Source organism: Bubalus bubalis, chromosome 5 (genome assembly GCF_019923935.1).
Source record: "Bubalus bubalis isolate 160015118507 breed Murrah chromosome 5, NDDB_SH_1, whole genome shotgun sequence".
NCBI classification, from domain to species: Eukaryota; Metazoa; Chordata; class Mammalia; order Artiodactyla; family Bovidae; genus Bubalus; species Bubalus bubalis.
In genome coordinates, this window is record NC_059161.1 from 118,082,783 (window position 1) to 118,106,638 (window position 23,856).

The following is a 23,856-nucleotide window of genomic DNA, read 5'->3' on the forward strand; positions in this document are numbered from 1 at the left end:
ACCAGGAATCAACTGGAGTCTTTGTAAGGGACAGCATGGAGTACTAACCAATGGACTGCCAGGAAATTCGCAACATCGTTTTAAGAGAAAGATTATCCAGAGGCTGGGTCCTTGGAATATAAGCAGAGTGGGGTCTGGGTCTCTGGTGCTTCTCCAGGAAAGGATACTAGAGTGGATAGCCATTCCCTTCTCCAGGGGGTCTTCCCAACCCAGGGATCAAACCCAGGTCTTCTGCATTGCAGGTAGATTCTTTACCGTCTGAGCCACCGAGGAAGCCCTTCCAGTGCTTAGCCTAGGGAAATGATTTGTTGGATAAACAAACCCAACTGAAGGAAGGAGGAAAAGTCTGGGATTTCCAGTTACAGGACAGGAAGGATGGATAGTGAGGCTGAGGAGGAGGGGGTGCGATAGGGAGAAAAGGGTTGCAGCGCTGCAAAAGGGCTGGCTGATGCCTCCATGTCACCTCTGGGGAAGTGTGGAGGCACCTCCAAATCCTACGTGAGGTGGTGAGTGTGCCCCCCAATCGCACTTATAACAGGTCTCGATCCCAGACCTCGATCCTTCCCTGTGGGGAATGGATTCAAGCTTCCCAGCAGCCTCCCGGTCCCATGTTAGCAGAGACGGGGCAGTGTTGGATGCTGGGAGCTGAGAAAACCTCAGAACCCAGGGAGGGAGAGGGCCTCCCCGGCAGCCCCACACAGGGTGCTGGGTGGGGGCCGGAGGGGGCGGGTGCTGCGAGGCCTGACTCCAACTCTTACCTTCCAACTCTTCACACTCGGCTACTGTCACGTCCCTGAACCGCTTTGCCCCTGCCTGGCATGGCCCAGATTATGAAAAGCCCCAAGGAGCCGGGGTCTGGGCTCCATCTACCCATCCTGGACTGAGGGACCTGAGCCCAGGCCCCGGAGAGGCTGAGCCCTTCTCCACATCTGCTTTGCAGAATGCCAGCCAGCCTGCCTTTTCCTCAACAGCCAGAGGGTTATTTCAGCAACACTTTGACACAAAGATTGCACCATCCACACACAGCCTGATGCAAGTCTGGCATCCATGGAGGACCCCTCTCCTGTGCTTTCTCATAAAATGCTACCTGTGGGGATTCACCTCCAATTCCCATCTCATCCCCACAACAGAGATGGAGGGTTGGGTGGGGTTCTTCATCACTGAGTCTGCTGCAAGGACTAGGGCGGTGCCCACCACCTTCCACTCGTGACAGCTAAGGGCTCACTTGGTGAGATGTGTCCCCTTTCCCCCTCAATCCCCCCCAGGCCTCCTCCCTTTATCCTGGTTTGGGACCGCCCCCGCCCCCCACCCCGCCCCCAGGCCATAGGCACTGTCCCAGGCCTAGGCACACTGGGCAGGAAGCTGGCAGAGACCAGGACCGCCAGTCGAACTGGGACAGATGGTGTTTTACCGAGGAGGAAGTTGACAGTTTCAACTTCAAACACGGGTGACGCAGGCCCCGCACTGCCTGCTCCCCTGTCCCACCCCTGCCTGAGCCCTGTCTGCCCCACCCCCTCCTCCCAGAGAGGGAGACACAAGGCCAGACACCCTCAACTTGGGCGCCGAGCTTGCGGAGGCTGAGGCGGGAGGAGGCCGCGCCCATGGGGTCTCAGCATCTGCCACTGGCCACCCTGTACCTTCTGGAGCTGCTGGGTGAGTACCCCTTCTGGGGCGTCTGCCGGGGGTACCTGGGCTCGGGGTACAAGAGAGAAGATGCCAGCATCAGATCCCTCGGTCTGACTCAGGCCTGCATGTCACCTCTCTGGAGTATCGCAGAGGGTTGGGGCCACCAGGATCACTGTCTTGTCTCCCAGCCCCGGCTTGGCACTGGGCTCTGCTTCTCCCACCACAAGGGCCCCACCTCTCCTTCTCTCTTGCACTGTTGGAGGGTTGGGGACCTTACTGTCCCCTTCCAGGTGGAATCCACCCTCAGATCAGGCTCTGAGCCTAGAACTTAAGTTGTCCAGCTCTAATTCGGAGCCGGCTTCCCTCTGCAGCTACCCACCCTCACCCCTGCCTTATGAGTGTCCAGCCTTTACTTGGGTGCCTCCAGGGACAGGAAACGCACCATCTCCTGGGCAATTCTGGTGATGCTCTGGACAGAGTGGGCCAAGGTAGGGTGGGGACCGGATCGCAGTTGAGCAGATGCCAAAAACACAAGTCTTAGTTCCTAGTCACTCTATTTTCTACCCAGGGGCCTTAGCCAGACCTCCCAGGCAGATGTGAGCTCACACTGGGTCTGCTGTCACTCCAGACCTGGATAGGGACTTCCTAACCCTTACCCAAGGGGGACTGTGGAAATGGCCTGGGGCCTCTGGAGAAGCTGGCTGGGGATAAGGTTTGGGGTGGGTGAGCCTGGAGTCTCTTGTCTGCTGGAGGGGAGATGGTGGAAGAGGCAGCCCTCCATCCCTGAGGTCTTGGGACACTAGCTCGGGACTGGAGCCCTGCTGCGGGGGCATCAGCAACACTGGCCAGTGGGGAGGATCCTAAGCAACGGGAGACAGGTGAGAGCAGTGTCCTTTGTGGTCTGAACGCTGGGGTCTAAGTTTAGCCCTGTATGACCTCAAATAGGACTCGAGCCTCTCCAGGCCTCTACCTCCTTATTTATAAAATGCAGGGGGGTGAACTGGGTGAGATCTGACCACTTCTCAAGGGTTTGGAAGATGTGGCAGTTGAGAGAGGTGACTGACTCAGGACGGGAACAGGTGAGAAGATGGCAGCCTGAGGCTTCCCAGTTTAGGAGGAAGGACTCAGGGGACATAGCCTGCTTAGCGGGGCACCTCAGTCCTTTCTAGAAAAGGGTGTGTATGTGTGAATATGTGTGTGAGAGGTGTGTGTGTACACGTATGTGTTTTCATAGGCGAAACATGGCTTCTGCATGTAGCTTGCCTTCCCCCCGGGCATGTGGTGATGGCTCGTGTGCACACATATTCTAATGACTGTTCTTCCATGGATCTGCAGGAGACACAAAGTGCCTTCTGTCCCCAGGGTGGAGGCTGAGGGATGGGCCCTGGTTACTTTCCAGTACCTTCGTAAGCAGCTGCTGTGGCCTCCTTTGCCCTGGAGATTCCAAAAACCAAGGTCCTAAGCCTCCCCTTCCCTGGTGGCTCAGGGGAGGGGGAGGTAAAGGTGGTAAAGAATCCGCCTGCAATGCAGGAGACCTGGGTTCGATCTCTGAGTTGGGGAGATCCCCTGGAGGAGGGCATGGCAACCCACTCCAATATTCTTGCCTGGAGAATGCCCATGGACAGAGGAGCCTGGCAGGCTACAGTCCATGGGGTGGCAAAGAGTCAGACACAACTGAGCGACTAAGTACACAACCCTCCCCCCCACCCCATTCCTTACCTGTGGCCTCTGACCCCACTGGGTCAAGGGTCTGGCCAAATTCCCAGCTGAAGGTGGGGGTGGGATCCTTCTCTGCAGCCCTCCCCCTGAATCCCATCAGGGGAAAGGCTCCTGGCAGGATCAGGCCCAGCAGAGCCCAGAGTCCAGAGGCAGGGCCCTAACCAGAGTACAGGAACCATCCGGAAGTCCAGGAGCGCAGAGTTCCCAGTGTGTATGTGTGTGGGTGTAACTGATGGATAATAAACATTTCCACTGTTCAGTGGATCACAGCTTAAGAAATACTTTGAAAGGCATTTTCTTCTGAAAGCTTCACAACGGCCTAGTAAGCAGGTAGCCTAGTAAGCAGCCTAGTAAGCAGGGCCCGTTGCCCCCATTTTACAGTGTGGAAAACTGAGGTCCAGGAGGAGCAGCTGATGAGCTGCAGAGCCCACCTCAGCCCAGCACTCCTGCTCCCATGGAGCCCCTCCGTGGCCCTGGCCAAGAGCAAAGACACACCAAAGCCACTCCCATGACTAGGAAAATGGCCGCGGGACACAACCGCCACCAGCAGACAGACGGCCACCAAGGGTTGGGGACACCTAGGCCCAGGGTTGGGCAAGCAACACAGGCACCCTTCAAGCTGTTCTAAGCAGAGACGACCCAACACCAGAGCCCTGGGGACACTTCGGCCTCCTTTCTGGCCACAAAAGTTGTGCCCATGGCTTAGGGACCTTTGGTACATGGAAATACCAATGGCCTGCTTTCCTCCACAGCTGCTCTTAGCTCCAACCCGCCGGGGGCTCACCTGCTGAAGGTGGGGCATGGAGGCAGCTCTGATCACTGCCCAGCCACTCAGGTCTAGCCACCAGGGTTACAGAAACTGACACTAAGGTGTGGTAAAGTCACGGACTCAGCAGTCTGAATTCTGGTCTCCTCCCTTGCCAGTTAGGTGACTATGGACCCATTCTGTAAGCTTCAGTGTCCTCCTATGCGAAACTCGAATAATAATAGCACCTGTCTTATAGCAATTTCTAAGGATTAAATGAATCAATAAATGTAGATTTCAGTAGGAACATTAGCTTGTATAGTAAGTGCTGAGTAAGCATTAATAATAATTAATAAATTTATATAGTAACATAATTACATAACTTATTTATTATTTATACATAATAAATTCTCCAGGCAAGAATACTGAAGCAGGTTGCTATTTCCTTCTCCAGGGGAATCTTCCCAGCTCAGGGATTGAACTCAGGTCTCCTGCATTGCAGGCAGATTCTTTACCGTCTGAGCCACCAGGGAAGCCTATTACACATAATAAATATGTAAATTTATTATATAATTTATCATAAAGATTACTTATTGTTTATTATCAGAGTCAACAAGAAACCAGGTGAGGCAGGACCCAGTGGGGAAGACTTGAGCCTAGCGATCAGGCTTTCTGTCCTCCAATCCTCCTGTTTTGGCTAATGATTCGTTCATTTCTTCACTTCCGTATATTTATTGAGCGTCTACTATGTGCCCAGTTCTGTGTCACGCTCTGGGGGTACAGCAGTGAACCAGACAAGAACCCCCCTCATGGAGGAAGCACCCGAAATTTTACAAATTTCTAAATTTTGTCATTAGCGTGATGAAGGAAACTGTAACCACTGAGCCTCTGGGACCAAGTTCACGTTTGACGGGGCCCCCAGCCCGAGGGCCTGCTCTCTGAATAGATGACCTCATCTGAGACCCGAATGATGGAAGGATCCAGTCAGGCAGGGAAAAGTGGGAGGAGTGACCCAGGCAGAGGGCATGTGGAGGGTGAAGGCAACGAGCAGGACAGGCCTAGAGGGGCTGGATGTCCACAGTGGAGGTGGGGAGAGGGGATGCCCACTGTGAGCCTACCGCCCAATCTGAAGTCTCAGGGTGCAGAGCTGAGGCCATTGCTGGCTCTGAGTGCAAAGAATCAGGCCCCCAGAAACCCCGAGTTCCCCACCGCCAGCGGGGAGCAGAAGACCTGGGAGCTCAGGGCCCCCACTGACCCCTCCGGTCACCCTGTCCTGTGCCAACAGCTCAGAGGGGTTTCCCTGCAGCAATCAGGGGACCATGGAGGGACTTCGCCTTCCTACAAAACTGATTGAATGCCTATTCTATGTGCATGCATGTGGGTACCTTGTGAGCATGTGTGTGTGTGTGTGTGCATGCCTGCCATCTGTGTGCCTGTGTTGTGCGTGCACACGTGCAAAGGCCTGTGGGGCTTTGAAGCAATGCAGAACTGGGTTTGATGTCTTTGAGATCACTCACAAATGACAGAAACATGCCTCTGAGACTCAGCCTTCTCATCTATAAAATGGGGATAGCCACTGCGCTCATCTCAAAGGATAATTGTTATCCTTAAATCTGGTTCATTCATTCAGTCAGACAGCAAGTATTTATCGAGTACCTGTTATTCTAAGTGCCAGGGACACAGCAGTGAACACTCAAAATTCCTGTCCAGCTGGAGCTGACATAGTAGACAGAGGTGTGATGGGGAGACAGAAAAGAGACAAGCAAGTCAAGGATTATATGGGTGTTAGGAGGTCAGGAGTGATTTGGGGTTGGGGGTTAGGGGCTCTGGGGGCTGTGCTGTACCCAGGTCTTATAAGAAGATCACATTTGAGCAAATATACATAGGAAGTGAGTGATTCCACTGCGCCATGTGTGCCCAGGAAGGAAGGTGGCAGTCACATGTAGGCTCGAGGCAGGGCAGCCATGAAGGCCTCCGTGAGGACGGGGCATTTTCTCCAACAAACTCGAGGCACCTGGGGCCAAGCCAAGGAAAAAGAGTGCTGAGCACCCTGGAGAGAAATGGGACCTCTCCAGATCCACAAGCCGTTATCTTGAACCTCTGGCTGGATGCGTTTGGGAACTCAGAATTTTCCAGGCGGTGGAAGGTACTGTTGTGTATGTGCTGTGTGCTCACAACACACCAAGGAGATCTGGGCAACACGCTGTAATCAAACACATTCCCATTTCTGCAGTGCAACCTCATTTGTGCACTAAAAACATAAATACCTTCCCACCAAATGTGTCAGAAAGGACTGCGTTTTGGCTTTGAATTGCAGATAGGGTGGGGGCCGTGGCCCAGTGTTACTTCCTCTAACTACCGTGTCACCACTCCTGCCCTGTCATTGCTGTGCACCCCTGGGGAGCTTGACCCTCACGTTCCCACAGGATCCCTGGTACTCCCTTCTCCCTGGGGGCACAACCGGGAGATGTGTGGCCGGAACAGAAAAGGAAATTGGTGACGGTCGGCAGAGGCAACAAGGATCCCACAGATGCCCCTGTGGGGTGAAGCCCTCCTCTCTGGCCTCAGTTTCCCCATCGGTACCACGGTGCCAGCAGGCTCTGGGGTCTCCCAGTGGTAGAGCCCATAGGGCCCTATCAAGTGATGGTGATGGGATTTCTGTCCTGACCCTACCACCAGCGGGCTGTGTGACCTTGGGCTAGTTGCTCAGCCTTTCTGAACATCAGTTTCTTGATCTGAAAGTAGAGATGGCACCCGTTCCTTCTTCACAGGGCTGTGGATGGAAAGGATGAGCCCTTGTGCAGGTTTTGGAGTAAGTGAGGCTCCGAAAAGAAAGGAGGGCCGGTCCGTGTGACAATGGAACCACATACGGCAAGTGTGAAACTCATGCAAATTCAATCAGACAAACAAGGCCATCAGGGAGAGCGTGGAATCGCAGTTCAGATACGAAGGCCATTTTGCCCAGGAGCTGCTCTCTGTTGCTTGTTGGCGCAGGCTCTGGGTGGTTGAGATTAGAGACCCGAATCTGCTGTTCCTTCTGTGGGCCCCAGCCCCCCAGCTTCTCCTGGCATGAACCCCGTGTGATTCTCTGAGCATTTTGCACACAAAAAGGCTCCTAATCAAAAACCAACCCTTCATCTGGTGCTGCGCCAGAGAAACAGAATTTTGGCCCTTTGTGATCTTTGTTTCCCTGAAGCCCTGATACAGATTCAGGTTAACAGGGCTCCACTGACAAGTGTCGTCTCAGAAAATCAGGATTCCTGGCCTCCTGACCTAACCTCTCATCAGAGGCCAAGGGAAGCAAAATACAGAAAGGCCCCAAAGGCAGTGGACATACTGTGTTTGCTGTAAATTGATGAGAATGTTAGGGACCATTAAGGGAATCACTGTTAATGGAAAAAAGGGAACATCTGACTTCCTAACCACACTAAATTGGTCTGTCAGTTTCCTTAACTGTAAAATAGAGTGATGACAGACCCCATGATTGAGGATGTAGGGAAGAAACGAGGTCTCCCATTTAAAACCATTGTCCGCGGGTCTACGCGGGGTAAGAGGTGGCTGTCCCTGTTTTTATCATCAGTGAAGTCCCAGCGCCTCCCTGGGATCCCCGTGCCCACTGGACCCTCGCAAGGCAGGGCTCCCCAAGGCGGGCCTCGCTCTTGCCTCCATTTCTCAGTACGTAGGGACTGTGAGGGGAGGTGCTCGCGGGTCCAGGAGGGCCCACGAGTGGGTCTGAGGCCGGCATAAAGGGTACAGTCTCTGAAGCCAGCCGCCTGAGCCAAGTTCAGGCTCTGCTGTAAAGTGGGAGCAATAATACAGGCCCACCAGCTTGCATCTGTGATTCCAAAAAGTATTTGTAAATTTCCAGCAAGCACATACACTGCAAATCCTGACCTGAACGAATAGGAGACTATTTATAATCTTCACGCATCCCACTTGGTGTGATAATTCATGTTTTGCTGCAGAAACCATCATATGTTTGCTGCTGAGGCTCTCCAGATGCAGGGGGACAGTAGGGTGCCCCAAGGACGCTGGCAATCCTGGAACTGAACTGACTGCCCTAGGGCTCACGGCAGCGCAGCCCCGCATGACCAGAAACACTGTTAGTCAATCAGTTGTGTCTGACTCTGCGACCCCATGGACTGTATGTAACCTATCAAGCCCCTCTGTCCATGGAATTCTCCAGGCAAGAATACTGGAGTGAATACAGGCAAGAATAATGGAGTAGCCGTTCCCTTCTTCAGGGGATATTCCCGATACAGGGATTGAACCCGGGTCTTCTGCATTACAGGGAGATTCTTTATCGCCTGAGCCACAGAAAACTTATTTTTCAAAAATATCTCGATCTTGGGATTTTTTATAAAAAAGAAAAGCAAGGGACTTCCCTGGTGGTCCAGGGGTTAAGACTGTACTTCCACTGCAGGGGACACAAGTTTGATTCCTGGTCAGGGAACTAAGATCCTGCATGCTATGTATGAGGCCGAAAAATAAATAAGAAGAGGAAAAAGAAAACAAAAAGAAACTTTTAAAAATAACGGGCTCCCCTCCCCAATTTTTTAAAACTCTGCTGAGCAAATAAAACTCATCTGTGGCCTGATGCAGCTCAAAGTGTTGCAGTAGAGGGAGCCGAAGAGAGAACCATCCAGAATGGGGTAGGGGGAGGGGAAGTGTGGAAGAGGAGAGGCAAGGGAGGGGATGAGTGCGTAAATGTCTCAGAGTTGCAACTCTCTTTCAGAAGTTCATTTACTCCCCACCCAAGACCTCCTTAGGGCAGCAGGGTCTGAACAGCTCAATCTCTGCAAAGGTAGAGATGAGGAGAGGAGCTCGGGGAGCATGAAGAAGACTTCCTATTGCCTCTCTGGCTTTTTCAGCCCCGAGCTTTCCCTGGCTTGGCCAATCTAAGCCTGAAATAGTGGGGGCTCTGAGGAGAGGTTGGCATGGGAAGGAAGGACCCTAGTCCTGGCTGCTCAGATTGTGGTGGTAGATAATGGATTGGGGAATGGCGCGATACTTTCATGACTAGAGTCCTTCATGGTCTGTAGGGTCCCCAGGCTTCTGTTGGCAGGTTCTGCAGCAGCAAAGCCTTGGACCTCTGGTTGCATGCTTAGCCTGGACCTCCAGGCTAAGGTGTAGCCAGGAAGGGGGTCTGAGGGACCCTGAGCACAGTCTGCAGGGTTCAGGGAAGGAGGATGCTGGTCCAGCCCCTGTGAGAAGCAGCTAAAAGAATAAAAATAAGTTGTGGACAAATCAAAAGCTGGCAGATCCCTGGACAGACAGGAAGAAGCAGCGCCCAGGAAGCCTCCCAGTCAGTCGTGCATCTCACCTGCCCACGCCTGCCTGCCTGTGGCTGAGATACATCAGGAACCAGAAATTATAGATCCTGGAAGTTTGAACTGAGAGGAAGGTGAGGGAGGTGGAATCTAAGGTCTTCACTTTACAAACGAAGAGACCAAGCCCAGAGAGGTTGAGTGATTTGCCAGGATCACACATCAAGTTCAGGGAAAGTCTTCCCATAGGATGTTTCACTGGCTGAAGGGGATTTCAAATTCACTCCTTTTCATCAGGTTTGCATGCCAGGAATATGCAGGAATCGGTGAAACACAGAGCAGGCCAGCACAGGTTTCCACTGAAGGGAAGGGAGGCAGCTCAGCCCAGCGGTCAAAAGCACAGACACTGTGCCAGGTGGCCTGGCTTGGAGGCCTGGCCCCAGTGCTCATCAGTTGCTTAACAGGTTATTTAATCTCATCTATAAAATGAGAAGGTCAAAATAATAGTGTCAGCTTTGCAGAGCTGCGGTGAGGTTTGAGAGAGTTCACGTATAAAAGTGTCTGGGAGAAAGGACGAACTAGAGAAGCGTTTATGGTGATGGTGGAGGTGGTGGTGACGGCGACGGGGTGGTGATTATGGTGATGGCGACGGTGACTGCGTTGTGAGGGTGGAGGTGGTGATGGCATTGGTGATGGTGGTGACAATGATGGCCACAGTGACGGTGACAAGAAATGCTGCTCACCGCAGGCCAGTCAGGCTCACAGAAGGAAGGTGAGGCCCTGGATCACATAGATGCCTTGTCTCCACCAGGCGTTTTCTTTTTTAGAACTCTCCTTGGTTCTCAGGTTGTGCAGTCTTTCCTGAGAATGTTCTCTGGCTGTTCCATGTGAGATTGGCAAGGGTGGTCAGGCCCAGTCCCTGCCCTCAGGGGCTTTGGGGTCTGGAGGCTCCAGCACCAGGGTCAGGGTCTAACTCATGTTCATTTCTGCTTGTTTGTCCGTTCTGAGGACTTGGCCCTCTGGAGGCCCAGATAGGTGGCAGAAAGCAGAGAGATGGGTTTGGAAGGCAGACTTGTGGTACGAATCCAGGCCCTAGCGGTGTCACCCTGAACAGACGTCTGTATCGAACATATATTCAGCTCACATTGTGGGGCCATCTGGAAGATAAACAACCATATCTGTAAGGAACTACGTTCCCGAGGGCTGAGTATACAGTAGGTGTTCGATAATTGGTGGCTGCTGTTAACAAGGGTTGGCTGTGGTGACTTTGGGAATATGAAGTTCTCAGGTGGGAAAGGGGGGCAGCAAGCCCTGTGATCCAGCTCTCTGAGCATCCAGACCCAGACCCCTCCCCCTGGGAAAACTCCCAAGCAGGCCTGCAGTCCACCCACCTGTGCCACAGGCCCAGCCAGCTCCACAACCGGCAACACCAGCTCTGAGCACGGAATGCCGGATGGAGAATGCTGGCCAGGAAGGCCCTGGGCCAAGGCTTTTACATAGATTGCTTCAGCTCATCCTCATAACATTGCTATAAAACTGGTCCCTTTCTTGTTCCCATGCCACAGACAAGGAAACTGAGGCTCAGAGGGGCCAAGGATGTGGCAGAGCTCTTACTCAGACCCAGCGAAGGGCCTCAATGCCTGAGAAACTTTCCTGCAGCACTGAGCACCAAAGGGTGGATCTTTAGGTTCCCCTCTTCTCATTAGCGCCACTTCAAGCTGCCTCAACCCTCAGGGTTTAGCCAAAGAAATGACTCCCTAAAAGTAGACAGCCCCATTCCCACTGGGAATTGGCACCGAGAGAGGTAAGAGGTCAGGGGTGAAAGGTGAGGGCAGAACAAAGGGCCTCCTGCCTCCTCGTCACCAAGTGAGCCAAGCGTCTTCACCATGTCCTCCTGAGGCCATCCTGCCCATTGCAGCAGATTGGATGATCGAGAGCTGGTCAAGCCTCTCCCAGCCGAGAGCAGAGCTCTGGGCCTGACACAGTTTCTGCATTAGAAATACCTTCCCCTTCTGAGGCCCAGGACTCTCAGGACAACTATGGTGAGCTCTTGCCAGGATGGATGAAACTTACAACAGGCTGCCAAGTCATTACAAGGAATCTTGGTTGGGAGAGAGGGCAGGCTGGTGGGGCGTGACTTCCTTTAAAATTCTACCATCAGCTTCAGAACACTCAGGCAAAACTAGGCTTTTTTACAGCCAGCAACAATCTCTCAAAAGAAACTTAAACACAGCCCTTTACTGTATAAAGTACTCACCCTGGCCCAATAGTGTCCCCAGTTCCCAGTTGAGAAGCGAGCCCTGGGGGCAGACAGAAACCAAACCGATTGTTCCACGGCTGATGAAGCCCAGCAGTAAATGTGGAGTGTGGGCTTGGAGGCTGTACAAGCGTGCCACCCTACTCATACCCACCCATATCAAACCTCTCCCAGCTACACTTGAGTCAGCCATGAGCTGCTCTGCCAAGAGGGTGATGATTACCTGCTTTGACCACTTGCTCCACAAGTGGAGGACCACTTGCTCCTTCCAGACGAGGCTGGGAGGAAGTGGGACTTCCTAGGGGCCCACATTCCTATTGAAGGGGCCCAGGCAGGAGCCTGCCAAGGGGTAGACCAGTTCTCCCTAAACACGTGTCCGCTGGGTTCCTTTACCAACTGACTGCTTGATCTTGGGCAAGTCCCACTGCCTCTTTGAGCTCAGATTTCCTCCTCCTAAATTGGGAGCTGTTGAAGAGAAATTGTTTCATTTCTATCCTGCCTTGGGAATTCTAGAAAGTAGCAAAATGTTCTAGGTTCCCATGTTGGCTAGTTTCTCAGCTCTCTAGAACTAAGATGTTTGATTTTTTTTTTTTTTTTTGATTGAAAGTGACACTCAGGATATTTTTATATTGACACCCAGCGCACAAAAACTGAGCCTTATCTTCACGAAACATGATGCATTCTGACATTCTCTATTCTCATCCATTTCATTTTTTAAAAAACTGAGGGTTGTAGGGACTTCTCTGGTGGGTCCAGTGGTTAAGACTCCACCTTCCAATGCAGGAGGCATGGGTTCCATCCCTGGTTAGGGAACTAAGATGGGGTGCTGTCAAAAGTTTGAAAAATATATTTTAAGTTGATGGTTGCATTGCTACACAATTTTTAAAAAGTTGATGGTTGCAATGCTGCATATTACTACAGAGGAACAGCATGAGGAAATCCTTGAGGGGTGTGCAGAACTGTACACAGTGACGGTGACAGTGATCATGCAGATCTATGTGTGTGTTTATAGTCCTAGAACTGCACTAAAAGAAAATCAATTTCACATGTTCATTGAAAAAGTCAAGTTTTAAAGTAAGAAAGAAAACTGATGCTTGCAACACACAACACTGATTTCATGACCCACCTAAGGGTTACAACCTGCAGTGTGAAAACCCCGGTCCCTGAACCCCATGACGGCGGCATGGGGCAGAATAGGCCATTGATCAGGCTGCGGGCAGAGGTGAGGTGGGGAGACGGGAGCAGGGGAGAGACCTCACTTCCTGACCCTCCTCTCTCCTTTCCGCAGCCACTTCCTGCCTCGGAGGGCTCAAGGTGGAGGCGCGAGGTAAGGAAGAGCCACGCGGAGAGGGGGGCATGGAGCAGGGCTGCGACTCCACCAGGCTGTAGGGGGACCTACCATCTTTTCATTAGAGTGAATCTCACCTTACAGGGAGAGAGAGAGAATACCCCCCCTCCCAACACACACACATGCAGACGCGTGTGGGCACGCACACACACACTCACGCAACCTAAAGAGGCCCTTTTGCAGAGAGCTGCCCTAGACAGCCATAAAGTACCGTGCAAATGCTAGTTCTCATGCTAACTATTGTTACAGTCCACTCATCGGGTACAGAAACTATACTGGCCCATAAATGCATCTTGCAAAGTCCTATTTCCTACCCAGTCCTGCCAGATGCTCCCTGGCCAGAGACATTTGCAGCAGAGGCTGCAGAGAGGCTGCCCCAGATTGTGATGTGTGTTAAATGTCTTGGGCTTTAATCCTAGAGGTGAGTGTTTCCCAAACAGGGTTCCATGGAACTCGTTGGACAAAGCATAGGTCACACTACATCCCACCTTAGAGCCTGACAGGGGACAATGGCCTGGTAAAGGGTCTGAGAAGTCCTGCAATGAGGAACTCTGTTAAGCATTTTCAAATCTAGCAGTCCCCAGGTTCCCGTCACCACAGACCTCTCTTTTTCACGTGTCCTGAGATAATATCAGGCTGAATGTATTTGGAGATAAATGTAGCAAGAGGGTCTCTTGAAGCTACAGGCAGTCAGAAGGGGCTGCGGGGTCCTTGGCAGGCCCTGGACTGGGACCTGGAAGCCTGCAATGACATGCTAACTCCAAATGCTAGCCAGATGGGACCTGCCACATGATTCTACTTATATCACATTTGAGAGCAGGCAGAACTCATCTCTAGTGACAGAAAGCAGATCACTGGAGGCCTGAGGCTGGATTCAGGGAAATCGGCTGTGAAGGGGCACAAGGGAACTTCTGGGTGATGGGAAAGTTCTTTGACTAGAGCACAGTGGGGGCTGCAAGTGTGTATACATTTGTCAAATTTCATTGAACAAGTGCCCTTAAAATGCGTGCATGTCCCTGTAGATAGATCATGCCTCAATAAAATTGATTTTAAAAGTTGGATAGAGAGAAAAAAATCAGGCACCGGGCCCTATCTGGGGTCTATCGAAAGAATTTCAAGGCAGGGGGTGGGAAGCGAGTCTGCTGGGCAGTGGGTGCTGAGAACTCCTTGCTCACTGCTCCAAGTTCCGCTGGGGTCTCGAACCCCATCCTCCTGGACCTGATTTTTAAGGGACCACCTGGAACCAGAGCAGAACCAGCATGAGTTTCTGGAAAGTCCCCGAAGGGACCCTGAGGATGAAACTCACAGGAGGAGCAAAGCTGGTGGGAGGACCCCATGGGTAGAGGGAGCCTGGCTGACTTGGGGTCCCGGGTGGGGAGGGTACAGGAGGGCTCCCGTGGAGGACCCTGTCCAGCCTGACCTCCCACTTGCCATCTCTTTGACTTCTAGGGTTCGCCGTGAGACTGAGCGGCTCTGGCTCACGGTGTCAGGGCCGTCTGGAGGTCAGCAACGGGACAGAGTGGTACGCGGTGCACAGCCAGAGCTGGGGCCAGCTTTCACTCTACCAGGATCCCTGGCAGTTCTCGAAGCTGTGCCGGGAGCTGCAGTGCCGGAACCCTTTGTTACTCTCTTCCTCGCATCACTTCAAAGAGGGGCAATTCCAGAAATTGATAATCTGCCGTGGACAGCTGGGATCCTTCTCCAACTGCAGCCTCAACAGGGGACGCCAGGTGGACCCTCTGGCCCTGATCTGCTTAGGTGGGTGACTAGCCAGCCCAGTAGGTTCCCTAGGTCTGGGCAGCTTCCCTGCCCATGCCTGTGACCTGGAGCCTGAGCAAGCAGATGGAAGGGGTCACCAACTTATAACCACCCTCTCAGAAACATGCACTGGTGGGGAACTGGAAGGGGAGAGCAGAGAGGGTGCTGGCCCCTGTCTGGGGATGGAAAAGGTAGAGGAACTGGCTCTGCCAATGGCTAACTTCATTGTCTACTCTTAACTTCTATTTTCCCAACTGTAAAATGGGCTGGCACTCGCAGGAGGCTTAGATACAACGTATGGGTCAAGTGGGTTTGATGGGGCCTGTGGTACTTACATCATGACTTCCAGTTCTTTCTTAATACTGCCGGTTGCCCCCAGCTCTCCCCATACCCCCTCCTCTTCCAGGGGCCCTGGCCTCTTCCTAATCAGAGCATCTTTTTGCAGAGCCACCGAGGACAACAGCTCCTCCCACGACCTCCCCGCCCACAACCACTCCGGAGCCCACAGGTAAAAGGATTCTGAGGGCTCTGGGGGTTGGATGTTGGATTTTAGCAAATAAAAACACAGGATGTTTACGTTTGAGTTTCAAGTAAGCAAGAAAAATTGTAGCGTATGTTCCATGCAATATTTGGGACCTCACCACCTCCTAGGGTCATTGCCCAGTCACTTGGTCCTCTGTGTGTCAGAACCAAAGAACAAGGAAGGTCTGCGTGCTGGTCATCAGTGGTGAGGTCCCTGTCCCTTACCTTCTCTCCCCTAGCACCTCCCAGGTTTCAGCTGGTGGCAGAGCCCGGGGGCCTGCAGTGTGCTGGCGTGGTGGAGTTCTACAGCGGTGGCCTGGGCGGCACCATCGGCATCGAGCCCCAGAATGAGATCAAGGACCTGGGGCAACTCATCTGTGCAGCCCTCCAGTGTGGCTCCTTCCTGAAGCCCCTGCCAGAGACCGAGGAAGCCCAGACACCAAAGCCAGGAGGCCAAAGGCCCTTGCCAATCCGCTGGGAGATCCAGAACCCAAAATGCACCTCCCTGGAGCAATGCTTCCGAAAAGTGCACCCCCGGGGGGGTGGCCAAGCTCTTGGCCTCATCTGTTCTGGTGAGTGGGAGCAGACTGAGACCCACAGGTGTCCCCACATGGTCATGTCACTTATCTCATGTTCCTGAAACCCCAGCATGCAGCGCAGGGCACTAGTGCTGTGGAGAACACAAGGGAAACGGAGAGCTGATCGTTGGCCTCTGAGAGGTAGGGCGGTCATGGGGTGGAGAGGTGGCACACGCAACGCCCTGGGAATCTCCACAAAGTAACGCAGAACAGGCCCAAATGTGCTGCTGGCTCGGCTGCCACTTGGGGAAGAGCAGGACTTTTGGAAAGAGGCAGGGTCTTCTGGTGGTTTTGATGGATCGTGGCTTGTGTCAAGGGCCCAAGAAGGATAGAGCACTTGGAGGAGACCAGCCTTGCAGGAGGGAAGTTTACGCGCCTCAGAGACAGATGAGGCTGGAGCAATGGTAACTCATAGGAGGTAGGGAGAGGGCAGAGCGGAGCCCCCAGGGGCTTCCTGCAGAGGCTGCTGAGTCATACACTGCCACCCTGAAGAAACAAACGATGCCAGTGTGGCTAAGGGAGGAGCCCAGAGGCCGGGCTGGGGGATCCCAAAACCAGGATCAGTAGAGAAACAGGATAAAAGACCAAAGGTCAAATTAAGGGTAAGCACAGCAGACCTCAGCAGGTAGTAGCTCCTATCACAAATGTTCTAGTAAAGTCCAAACTTTAAGAAGTCACACTTACTGAGCACTTGTATCACACTGGGGACCATTCGGGGCATTCCATCCTTTTCACAACAGGCTTAGGAGGTGGGTGCTATTGTTATCCCTACTTTACAGATGGGAAAGTTGAGGCTCTGAGAGGTTAAATTTCTTACTCAGTATCACAGAACACTAGCTGGGGTTTCCACTCACGTAGCATCACTCCAGAGTCTGTAGTATAAGCCTCAGCTACTCCAAGTGTGGAGGGCTTCCCAGGTAGCTCAGTGGGAAAGAATCTGCCTGCCAATGCAGGATATGTGAGTTCGATCCCTGGTTTGGAAAGATCCCCTGAAGGAGGAAATGGCAACCCACTCCGGTATTCTTGCCTAGGAAATCCCATGGACAGAGGAGCCTGGCAGAATACTGTCTATAGAGTCTCAAAGAGTCGGATACAACTGAGTGACTGAGCATGTATGTGTGCACATAAGCACGCTTATACTCCAAATGTGGTCCTGGACTAGCAGCTTCATCTGACTGGTTAGAAATGCAAACTCTCAGGCCCCACCTTCCATCTACTAATCAAGATTTGCATTTCAGCAGTCTCTGGGGTTCATGTGCATTAACCTGGGAAGCATTGCTCTGGAACACTGGGCCCATCCTGCAAGCAGGAATACCCCAAAACACTGGATTCATGGTGTGAATTAGTAAAATGCTGCCCCCTCCAGGCAGAAGTAGTCCCCAAGGATTTCTCAGCCTGAGGAGGGAAAAAAACCTGGCTGGCTCCCAGGCTCACCCACCACTCTGAGCCCTCTTGCAGGCTACAACCTGCAAAGCCATACCCAGAAGGCTTGCCTTTGATTTTTTTTTTTTTCTGAGTAGAAGATTTGCTAGAGCTTTGAAGATGGCTGTTGCTATAGCAACTGGCCACAGCTGGTAAGATCACAAAGTGCTCTGACCTGAACACACATGGGCCCCTAGGCCAAGCGGACAAGCAGAAATCGATGATTCTCTGTTGCATCAGGCCCTTTTATGAGAGTCAGTCCCTCCAGGCTCAAGGCCTGGGCAGCAGGATTCCTGGGTATGGTTCCCAGCAGTGAATCTCCAGGACTCAAAGCAGATGGTATTTCTCATCCCCAGGCCTCAGTTTCCCCTCTCTGAAAAGCCCTTCAACCTCCCAGGGAGCAGCCAGAGAATGAGAGGATGTTTCAAAAAGGGAAGCAGACTTGGGTGGAGCGTATTTCTCACTTCTCACTTCTCTTACTGCCCCCTGGGTGGGGGACGACAGCAGTTGGCGGCTGCCGATGGGCACTGCCCCTGTGCCGGCCTTTTCACTGAAAGTGCCCAAGCTGTTTCAGCTGCCCAGAGGTGCCAGGGACAGAACTTGATGGAGAAAATGCCAGAGAGGATGCCAGAAGAAGGGAAAGGCAGGAAGGAAGGCACTCCCACGTGGTACCCAAGCCCCCCAGAGACCTAGGCCCTGCCAGGGCCCACACTTGGCCGGTGTCACAGGGTCCCAGTGGCCCGGCACGTAGGCTCGGGGCCCAGGGAGCTCCGGCTGAGCCCACCAACTCACCTCCCGTTGCTTTCCCCCCAGATTTCCAGCCCAAGGTGCAGAGCCGCCTGGTTGGGGGCAGCGACGTGTGCGAAGGTTCCGTGGAAGTGCGCAGTGGGAAGGGCCAGAAGTGGGACACGCTATGTGACGATTCCTGGGCCAAGGGCACGGCACGGTGGGAGGAGGTGTGCCGGGAGCAGCAGTGCGGCAACGTCAGCTCCTACCGGGGGCTGGACCCCAGCGAGAAGACCTTGGGGGGCTTCTACTGTCCCCCGGGGATACTGTCCCGGTGCCACAAGCTTGAGGAGAAAAAGTCTCACTGCAAGAGGGTGTTTGTCACATGTGAGTTGGCCATGGTCCGTGGTGGGTAGAGGGTGGTTCTGGATTTTTGTTCTAAGACTCAGTCAATGAGCATTATTTCTGAAGAACAGTCCAGGGACTAAAGAGAGAGAGCCCTAGGACAGGATGGAGAGATGACAAATAGGGGGAGAGGGGACAGCGTGCTCAGAGAGAAATGAGCAGGAACCATCAGGAGGAGACTGGCCATAATTGTCAGGAGGCTAGTGAAAAATAGTATTCTTATTCTGTCTTCTGCTCTTTCAGATGGAAGTTAGGAAAGCAAGGGATGGGGTACATCTTTCCTATATTAATGGTAACGGACTAATACGTTAAAGAGAGAAATGGATGGGTGGACAGCTATTGGTAGATGAAGGCAAGGCAATCACTCATAAGTAACTGGAAAATGGTGGAAGGTTGATAGCAGAAGTGGTGAATGAGAGCCAGATGATCGATTGTGAGATAGTAAATGGTGGCTAAATGAACAGGGAGCAGAGGATTTCAGAGATGGATGGACAGACAGACAGAAAACTGCTTCCCACACACGCTGGCCAATTCCTAGGGGACGCCAGCCAACCAGCCAGGAGCTTCCCTCAAATGGACCGTTTTGATGCCCCTACCCCGCTCCGGGCCAGGACTGACCTCCCTCTGCCTCCTGCAGGCCAGAACTCCAGCCGAGCGGGCCTGGGCGCGGGTGCCGTGATGAGCATTATCCTAGCCCTCGTGCTTCTGGCAGTGCTGCTGGTCGTGTGTGGCCCCCTGGCCTACAAGAAGGTCGTGAAGAAATGTAGGTGACGGTGCCCTGAGCCGCCTCCCTCTGAAGCCCCTGCCGGGGAGGGCTGCACGTTGGCCCTGGAGGGGAGGGTCCCCGCCTCTGGAGAGCTGGCTGGGTTCACCTCTGCTTCACCTCCCAGCCCTGCCCCTCCCTCTCCTGCCCACTGGCCCTTCTCTACTCCAAGCAACAAGCAGGAAAATCACTGATTCGCCCACATCTGGGACCCAAAGAGGGGCCCCACTCCAGGCCCAAGGGAGGGTGTGGGTATTCTTTAGACTGTGATGGGTCCAGAGGGTCTGACCTCAGAAGACAGGTGTCCCAGGTTGGCTCCACCACTTTGCAGATGATGGAGCCACTTCCTGTCTGAGCTCTGTATGTTTCCCCATCCAACGAATGGGCGAGGGTAGACCCGGTAAATGCAGTAGGTGTCATCTTGGCCTTGCAGAGCTCGGGAAAAAATCGTTCAAAGACGAGGCTGTGAGATTAGAGAGGCGGGTGGGAGAAAGCCCAGAGGTGGGCAGTGTTGGCTGGGTCCCGGCGGCCCTCCCAGGCCTGAATTCTAGTTCTACACACCTTGCGCTGTTTCTCCTGGAAAATCAGCCTCAGCACGCACCTGCTGCCTCCTCCCTCCTTCCCTCTCCCCCTCCCCTACTCCCCCTCAATTCCCCCCACCCCCATCCTGATGTGCCTTTTGCCATCTGTCTGTCACCCAGTCCGCCAGAAGAAGCAGCGCCAGTGGATTGGCCCAACGGGAATGAACCAGAACAGTAAGTATGCCCCGGAGGCAGGCTCCTCCCTGGGCCTCAGGAAGGAGGCTGGTGGAGCAGGGTCGTGGGTCACTGCTGACTGCGGATGGAGCCAGAGGCTGCCCGTGGCCTCCGACTCCACTGTTGTCGTCTAAGGCATGCCTGTGGCCGCGGGCGCTAGCAGGTGGCACTCAGAAAAGAGGAAGCCACGATCAAAGAGACTTGGGAATCAGTGAATTAAGCAAAGCTAGACACAGTTCTTTACTTCAGGACCTGTCAGAGAACCTACACGGGCATTTTTGGGTGGTTCATCTTTCCAGAAAGGGCATATGTAAAGAAGGGTGGCCCAAGCTAGATTTTTCATGGAGTGTCTTTATCACGGGCAGACTTTACAAGGCCAGTTTTAAGACGTTAGGATGCAGCCAGCCCAACCCCCACCCCGGCCCCCATCGTCTTTCTTTCTGGCCACAGTCAGAGCACTTCTGTGGGTAGAACCACAGCCTTCCTCCTGTTTCCACCACACATCCTCCCCTTTCACACGTCGAGGGCCAAATCCTTCAACTGTGTTGTCAAATCTTTCTTACAAGATAAAGACCCTCAACTCCAGGAGGGCAGGGACCATATTTGCCCTATCACTCATGTCCCAATTCCCTGCTTGATCAATGATTGAGGACTGACCGACTGAAGGCCTGCCCACCAATCAGCTTGCCAACCAACCCAAAGCTGCTCTGAAAGTCTGAGCCCTGGGACACCCCTGTTGGTCCAGTGGTTAAGACTCCGCTTTCTGACGTGTGTTCCATCCCTGGTTGGGGAACTAAGGTCCCAGATGCCATGGGGTGTGGCCAAAAATTTTGTAAAAAAATAATAAAAATGAAAGTCTGAGCCCTGCTAGAATGAGCATCCCCAGGAAGAAAGGGAAAAAAAGTATGTGCTGAAGGATTTCTGGGGGTCCTTGTCCCCTTTCCCATCCCCACATTACACAATGGGAACAGGAAACTGGTGTTCTGGGCCCCAGCTGGGGAGGAGGAGAACAGAACAGTACATCTAACGACACCGTCTCCTGCATCTACTCAGTGTCTTTCCATCGCAACCACACGGTGACTGTCCGGTCCCAGGTTGAGAACACCACGGCCTCCCACGTGGAGAACGAATACAGTCAGCCTCCCAGGAACTCCCAGATTTCAGCTTATCCAGGTAAGCACTGGCTGGCACTCCTAGGAATGACGCCAGGGCCGAGCAGAGGGCCACGTGGTTGCCCAGAGGGAGAAGGAGGCTGAGCAGGGCGGAGGATCAAACTGCCCCTTTGACGGCTGGTCACGGCAGGTAACGGAAGGGATACAGCCTTAACTGGCCCCTCAGCTGGAGAGAAGAACGTGCCGGGATGTCATTAAACACCAGCTCCGCTGTGACCCAAAGGACATGTTTCTCAATAAATGAGGCCCCTCGGATTCTTCGAGGCAGAACAGAGCCATCCACCAGCGGCCTGCAGAGCCCTGTATCGAGTGCTACCCGACTGGCACTGACAATTAAGCCGCAGGGAGCCTGGCGCTCAGCATCATTAGTGGACACTGGCCGATTTGATCACAACGCTTGCAGAGCTGTTGAGCCACCAGCTCAGGAAGCCTCTGTGATCTTCTAAGAGCTGAAAGGCACTCGGCTCTGAGGGGCTCTCTTTGTGTGTCCTGAAGGGATAAGCCTGCTCACGCAGCCTCCTTTCTTTCCACAGCTCTGGAAGGGGCCCTGCACCGTATCTCCACCCAGCCTGATAACTCCTCTGACAGTGACTACGAGCTACACGGGGCTCAGAGGCTGTAAGAGGTGAGCAGAGCCCTGGGGATAAGCGCAAGTCCCCTGGGTCTGCTCACCCTGCCTATCCAGGAATGGGGTCGGGGGACGGGCACTGAGCACCAGGGCTATTGTAAAGGAAATGAATAAGCATCAGCAATTTAGGTGGTGGGAGCTGATTTGACCATCTGAGCCAGCGGGGTCATGAACCTTAAACTCCATCTGGGAAGACCACGTATAAGAACCCCTGAGGGTAGAGGAATGTTAAGAAGTACAAACTACTATCCATAAAAGAAATAAGCTACAAGGATGTATTGTATAGCACAGGGAAGAGAGCCAATATTTTATAATGATCATGTTGCTCTTTAGTCGCTAAGTTGTGTCCAACTCTTTGTGACCCCATGGGCTATAGCATGCCAGGCTTCCCTGTCCATCACCAACTCATGGAGCTTGCTCAAACTCATGTCCATCGAGTTGGTGATGCCATCCAACCATCTCATCCTCTGTCGCCCCCTTCTCCTCTTGCCTTCAATCTTTCCCAGCATGAGGATCTTTTCCAATGAGTTGGCTTTTTGCATCAGGTGGCCAAAGTATTGGAGCTTCAGCTTCAGCATCCAGTCCTTCCAATGACTATTCAGGGTTGATTTCCTTAAAATCTATAAACTTGCTGAATCACGATGTTGTACACCTGAAGCAAATATAATATTGTAAATAAATATATACCTGAGGTTTTAAAAAAGCACCTCTGAAAATGTCCTGATTGACTTACCCCAGAAGGAGGGCAAAGCCACTGTCCCTGATATTGGGTTGGGGGTTCTGGGCCTGTCCCCCAACTCCTTGAACCATTCCCAGAGCATGAAGTGTCCTCCACCAACGCACTTTCTTCTCACCCCACAGATCTGTGACCTGGGAACAAATATTAAGAGCCAGATTTTTTATCCCGAGAATCCTCTGCAGTCACCACTTGGATGCCACGTCCCACTTCCTGCCCGGCAGGACCACGGATGGGACCTCCCAACACATCCCACTGCCCTGCAGAGGCAGGTCCACTCTGACATCTCTTCACATCTTCACCAGCATGAAGACCCCAGCATGGCTCAGCTGGCCCCTCCATGGGTGGAAGCTGTGAAAGGGCAGAGCCCGGAAGCAAGCAGCCTCTCCCAAGAAGAGACACACGGGGTCCATACCCGGGCAGCCCCCTCCCTCGTCTGTGGACATCGGCTCTCTCTTCAGACTCTGACCCCACGAGGACCCACGGGAAGCCTGCACCTGCAGGGGGGCGGTGGGAGGGAGGGCTGATTTCTCTCATGTATTTTTAATATGTTTTTTTGTAAATAATGCTTTTTTCTGCTTCCTGGAAAAGCCTGCTCAGCCTGCTCAATCTACCTCCGTGGATCCCTCTGGGGGTGCCAGTGGGAAGGGGCACCTACTGGGGGCAGGGGGCCCTGCAGCTTCGTGGTTGGAGGGCTTCATTCCTGACACAGGACCACCTAGCATGGCACAGCAGCTGCCAGCCAGCACCCATAGCCTCATCACCAACCCTCCATCTGGGCCCTCGCTTGACAGAGAGCAGGGACACTGGCTGTCAAGCCTGAAGGGCACCAGTGCCACCTCAGGGCCCTGCATAGAGCAGGCACCTAGTAAATTCTAGCCAATGTGGGGTTTGGGTTCACACAGCTATTAAAAGTGCAAAATAGTTTCTGCCAGTTAGGTAACCTCCTAACCTGAGAGTCAGAGACCACAACTGAACATTTCCTTGGGCTAAATAATTGCCTTAACTGAAATGGTCCCCTAGTACTCTTGCCTGGAAAATCCCATGGACGGAGGAGCCTGGTGGGCTACAGTCCATGGGGTCGCTAAGAGTCGGAGACGACTGAGCAACTTCACTTTCACTTTTCACTTTCATGCATTGGAGAAGGCAATGGCAACCCACTCCAGTGTTCCTGCCTGGAAAATCCCAGGGATGGGGAAGCCTGGTGGGCTGCCGTCTATGTGGCCGCACAGAGTTGGACACGACTGAAGCGACTTAGCAGCAGCAGCAGCATCCTGCAGAGAGCCTTTGTTGTTCAGTTGCTCAGTCGTATCCAACTCTTTGTGACCCCACGGACTGCAGCACACCAGGCTTCCCTTCCTTCACTATCTCCCCGAGCTTGCTGAAACTCATGTCCATTGAGTCGATGATGCCTTCCAACCATCTCATC

The 23,856-nt window shown here is 53.1% G+C and overlaps 1 protein-coding gene across 2 annotated transcripts; it reads left to right on the top strand.

The window, feature by feature from the left end:
* The first annotated feature begins 1,471 nt into the window (after window positions 1–1,471).
* CD5 (CD5 molecule) lies at window positions 1,472–22,905 on the top strand. Of its 2 annotated transcripts, XM_006061715.4 has the most exons (11): window positions 1,477–1,653; window positions 12,903–12,941; window positions 14,412–14,720; window positions 15,166–15,228; window positions 15,482–15,814; window positions 18,056–18,355; window positions 19,011–19,136; window positions 19,838–19,891; window positions 20,945–21,064; window positions 21,597–21,688; window positions 22,553–22,905. In XM_006061715.4, exons 1-10 carry the CDS (start codon window positions 1,602–1,604, stop codon window positions 21,683–21,685), a joined length of 1,485 nt encoding a protein of 494 aa, XP_006061777.4. In that variant the 5' UTR covers window positions 1,477–1,601; the 3' UTR covers window positions 21,686–21,688; window positions 22,553–22,905. The 2 variants fall into 2 exon arrangements, with proteins under 2 accessions (XP_025142230.3, XP_006061777.4); XM_025286445.3 differs by lacking the exon at window positions 12,903–12,941 and having other exon boundaries at window positions 1,472–1,653.
* The last annotated feature ends 951 nt before the right edge of the window (window positions 22,906–23,856 follow it).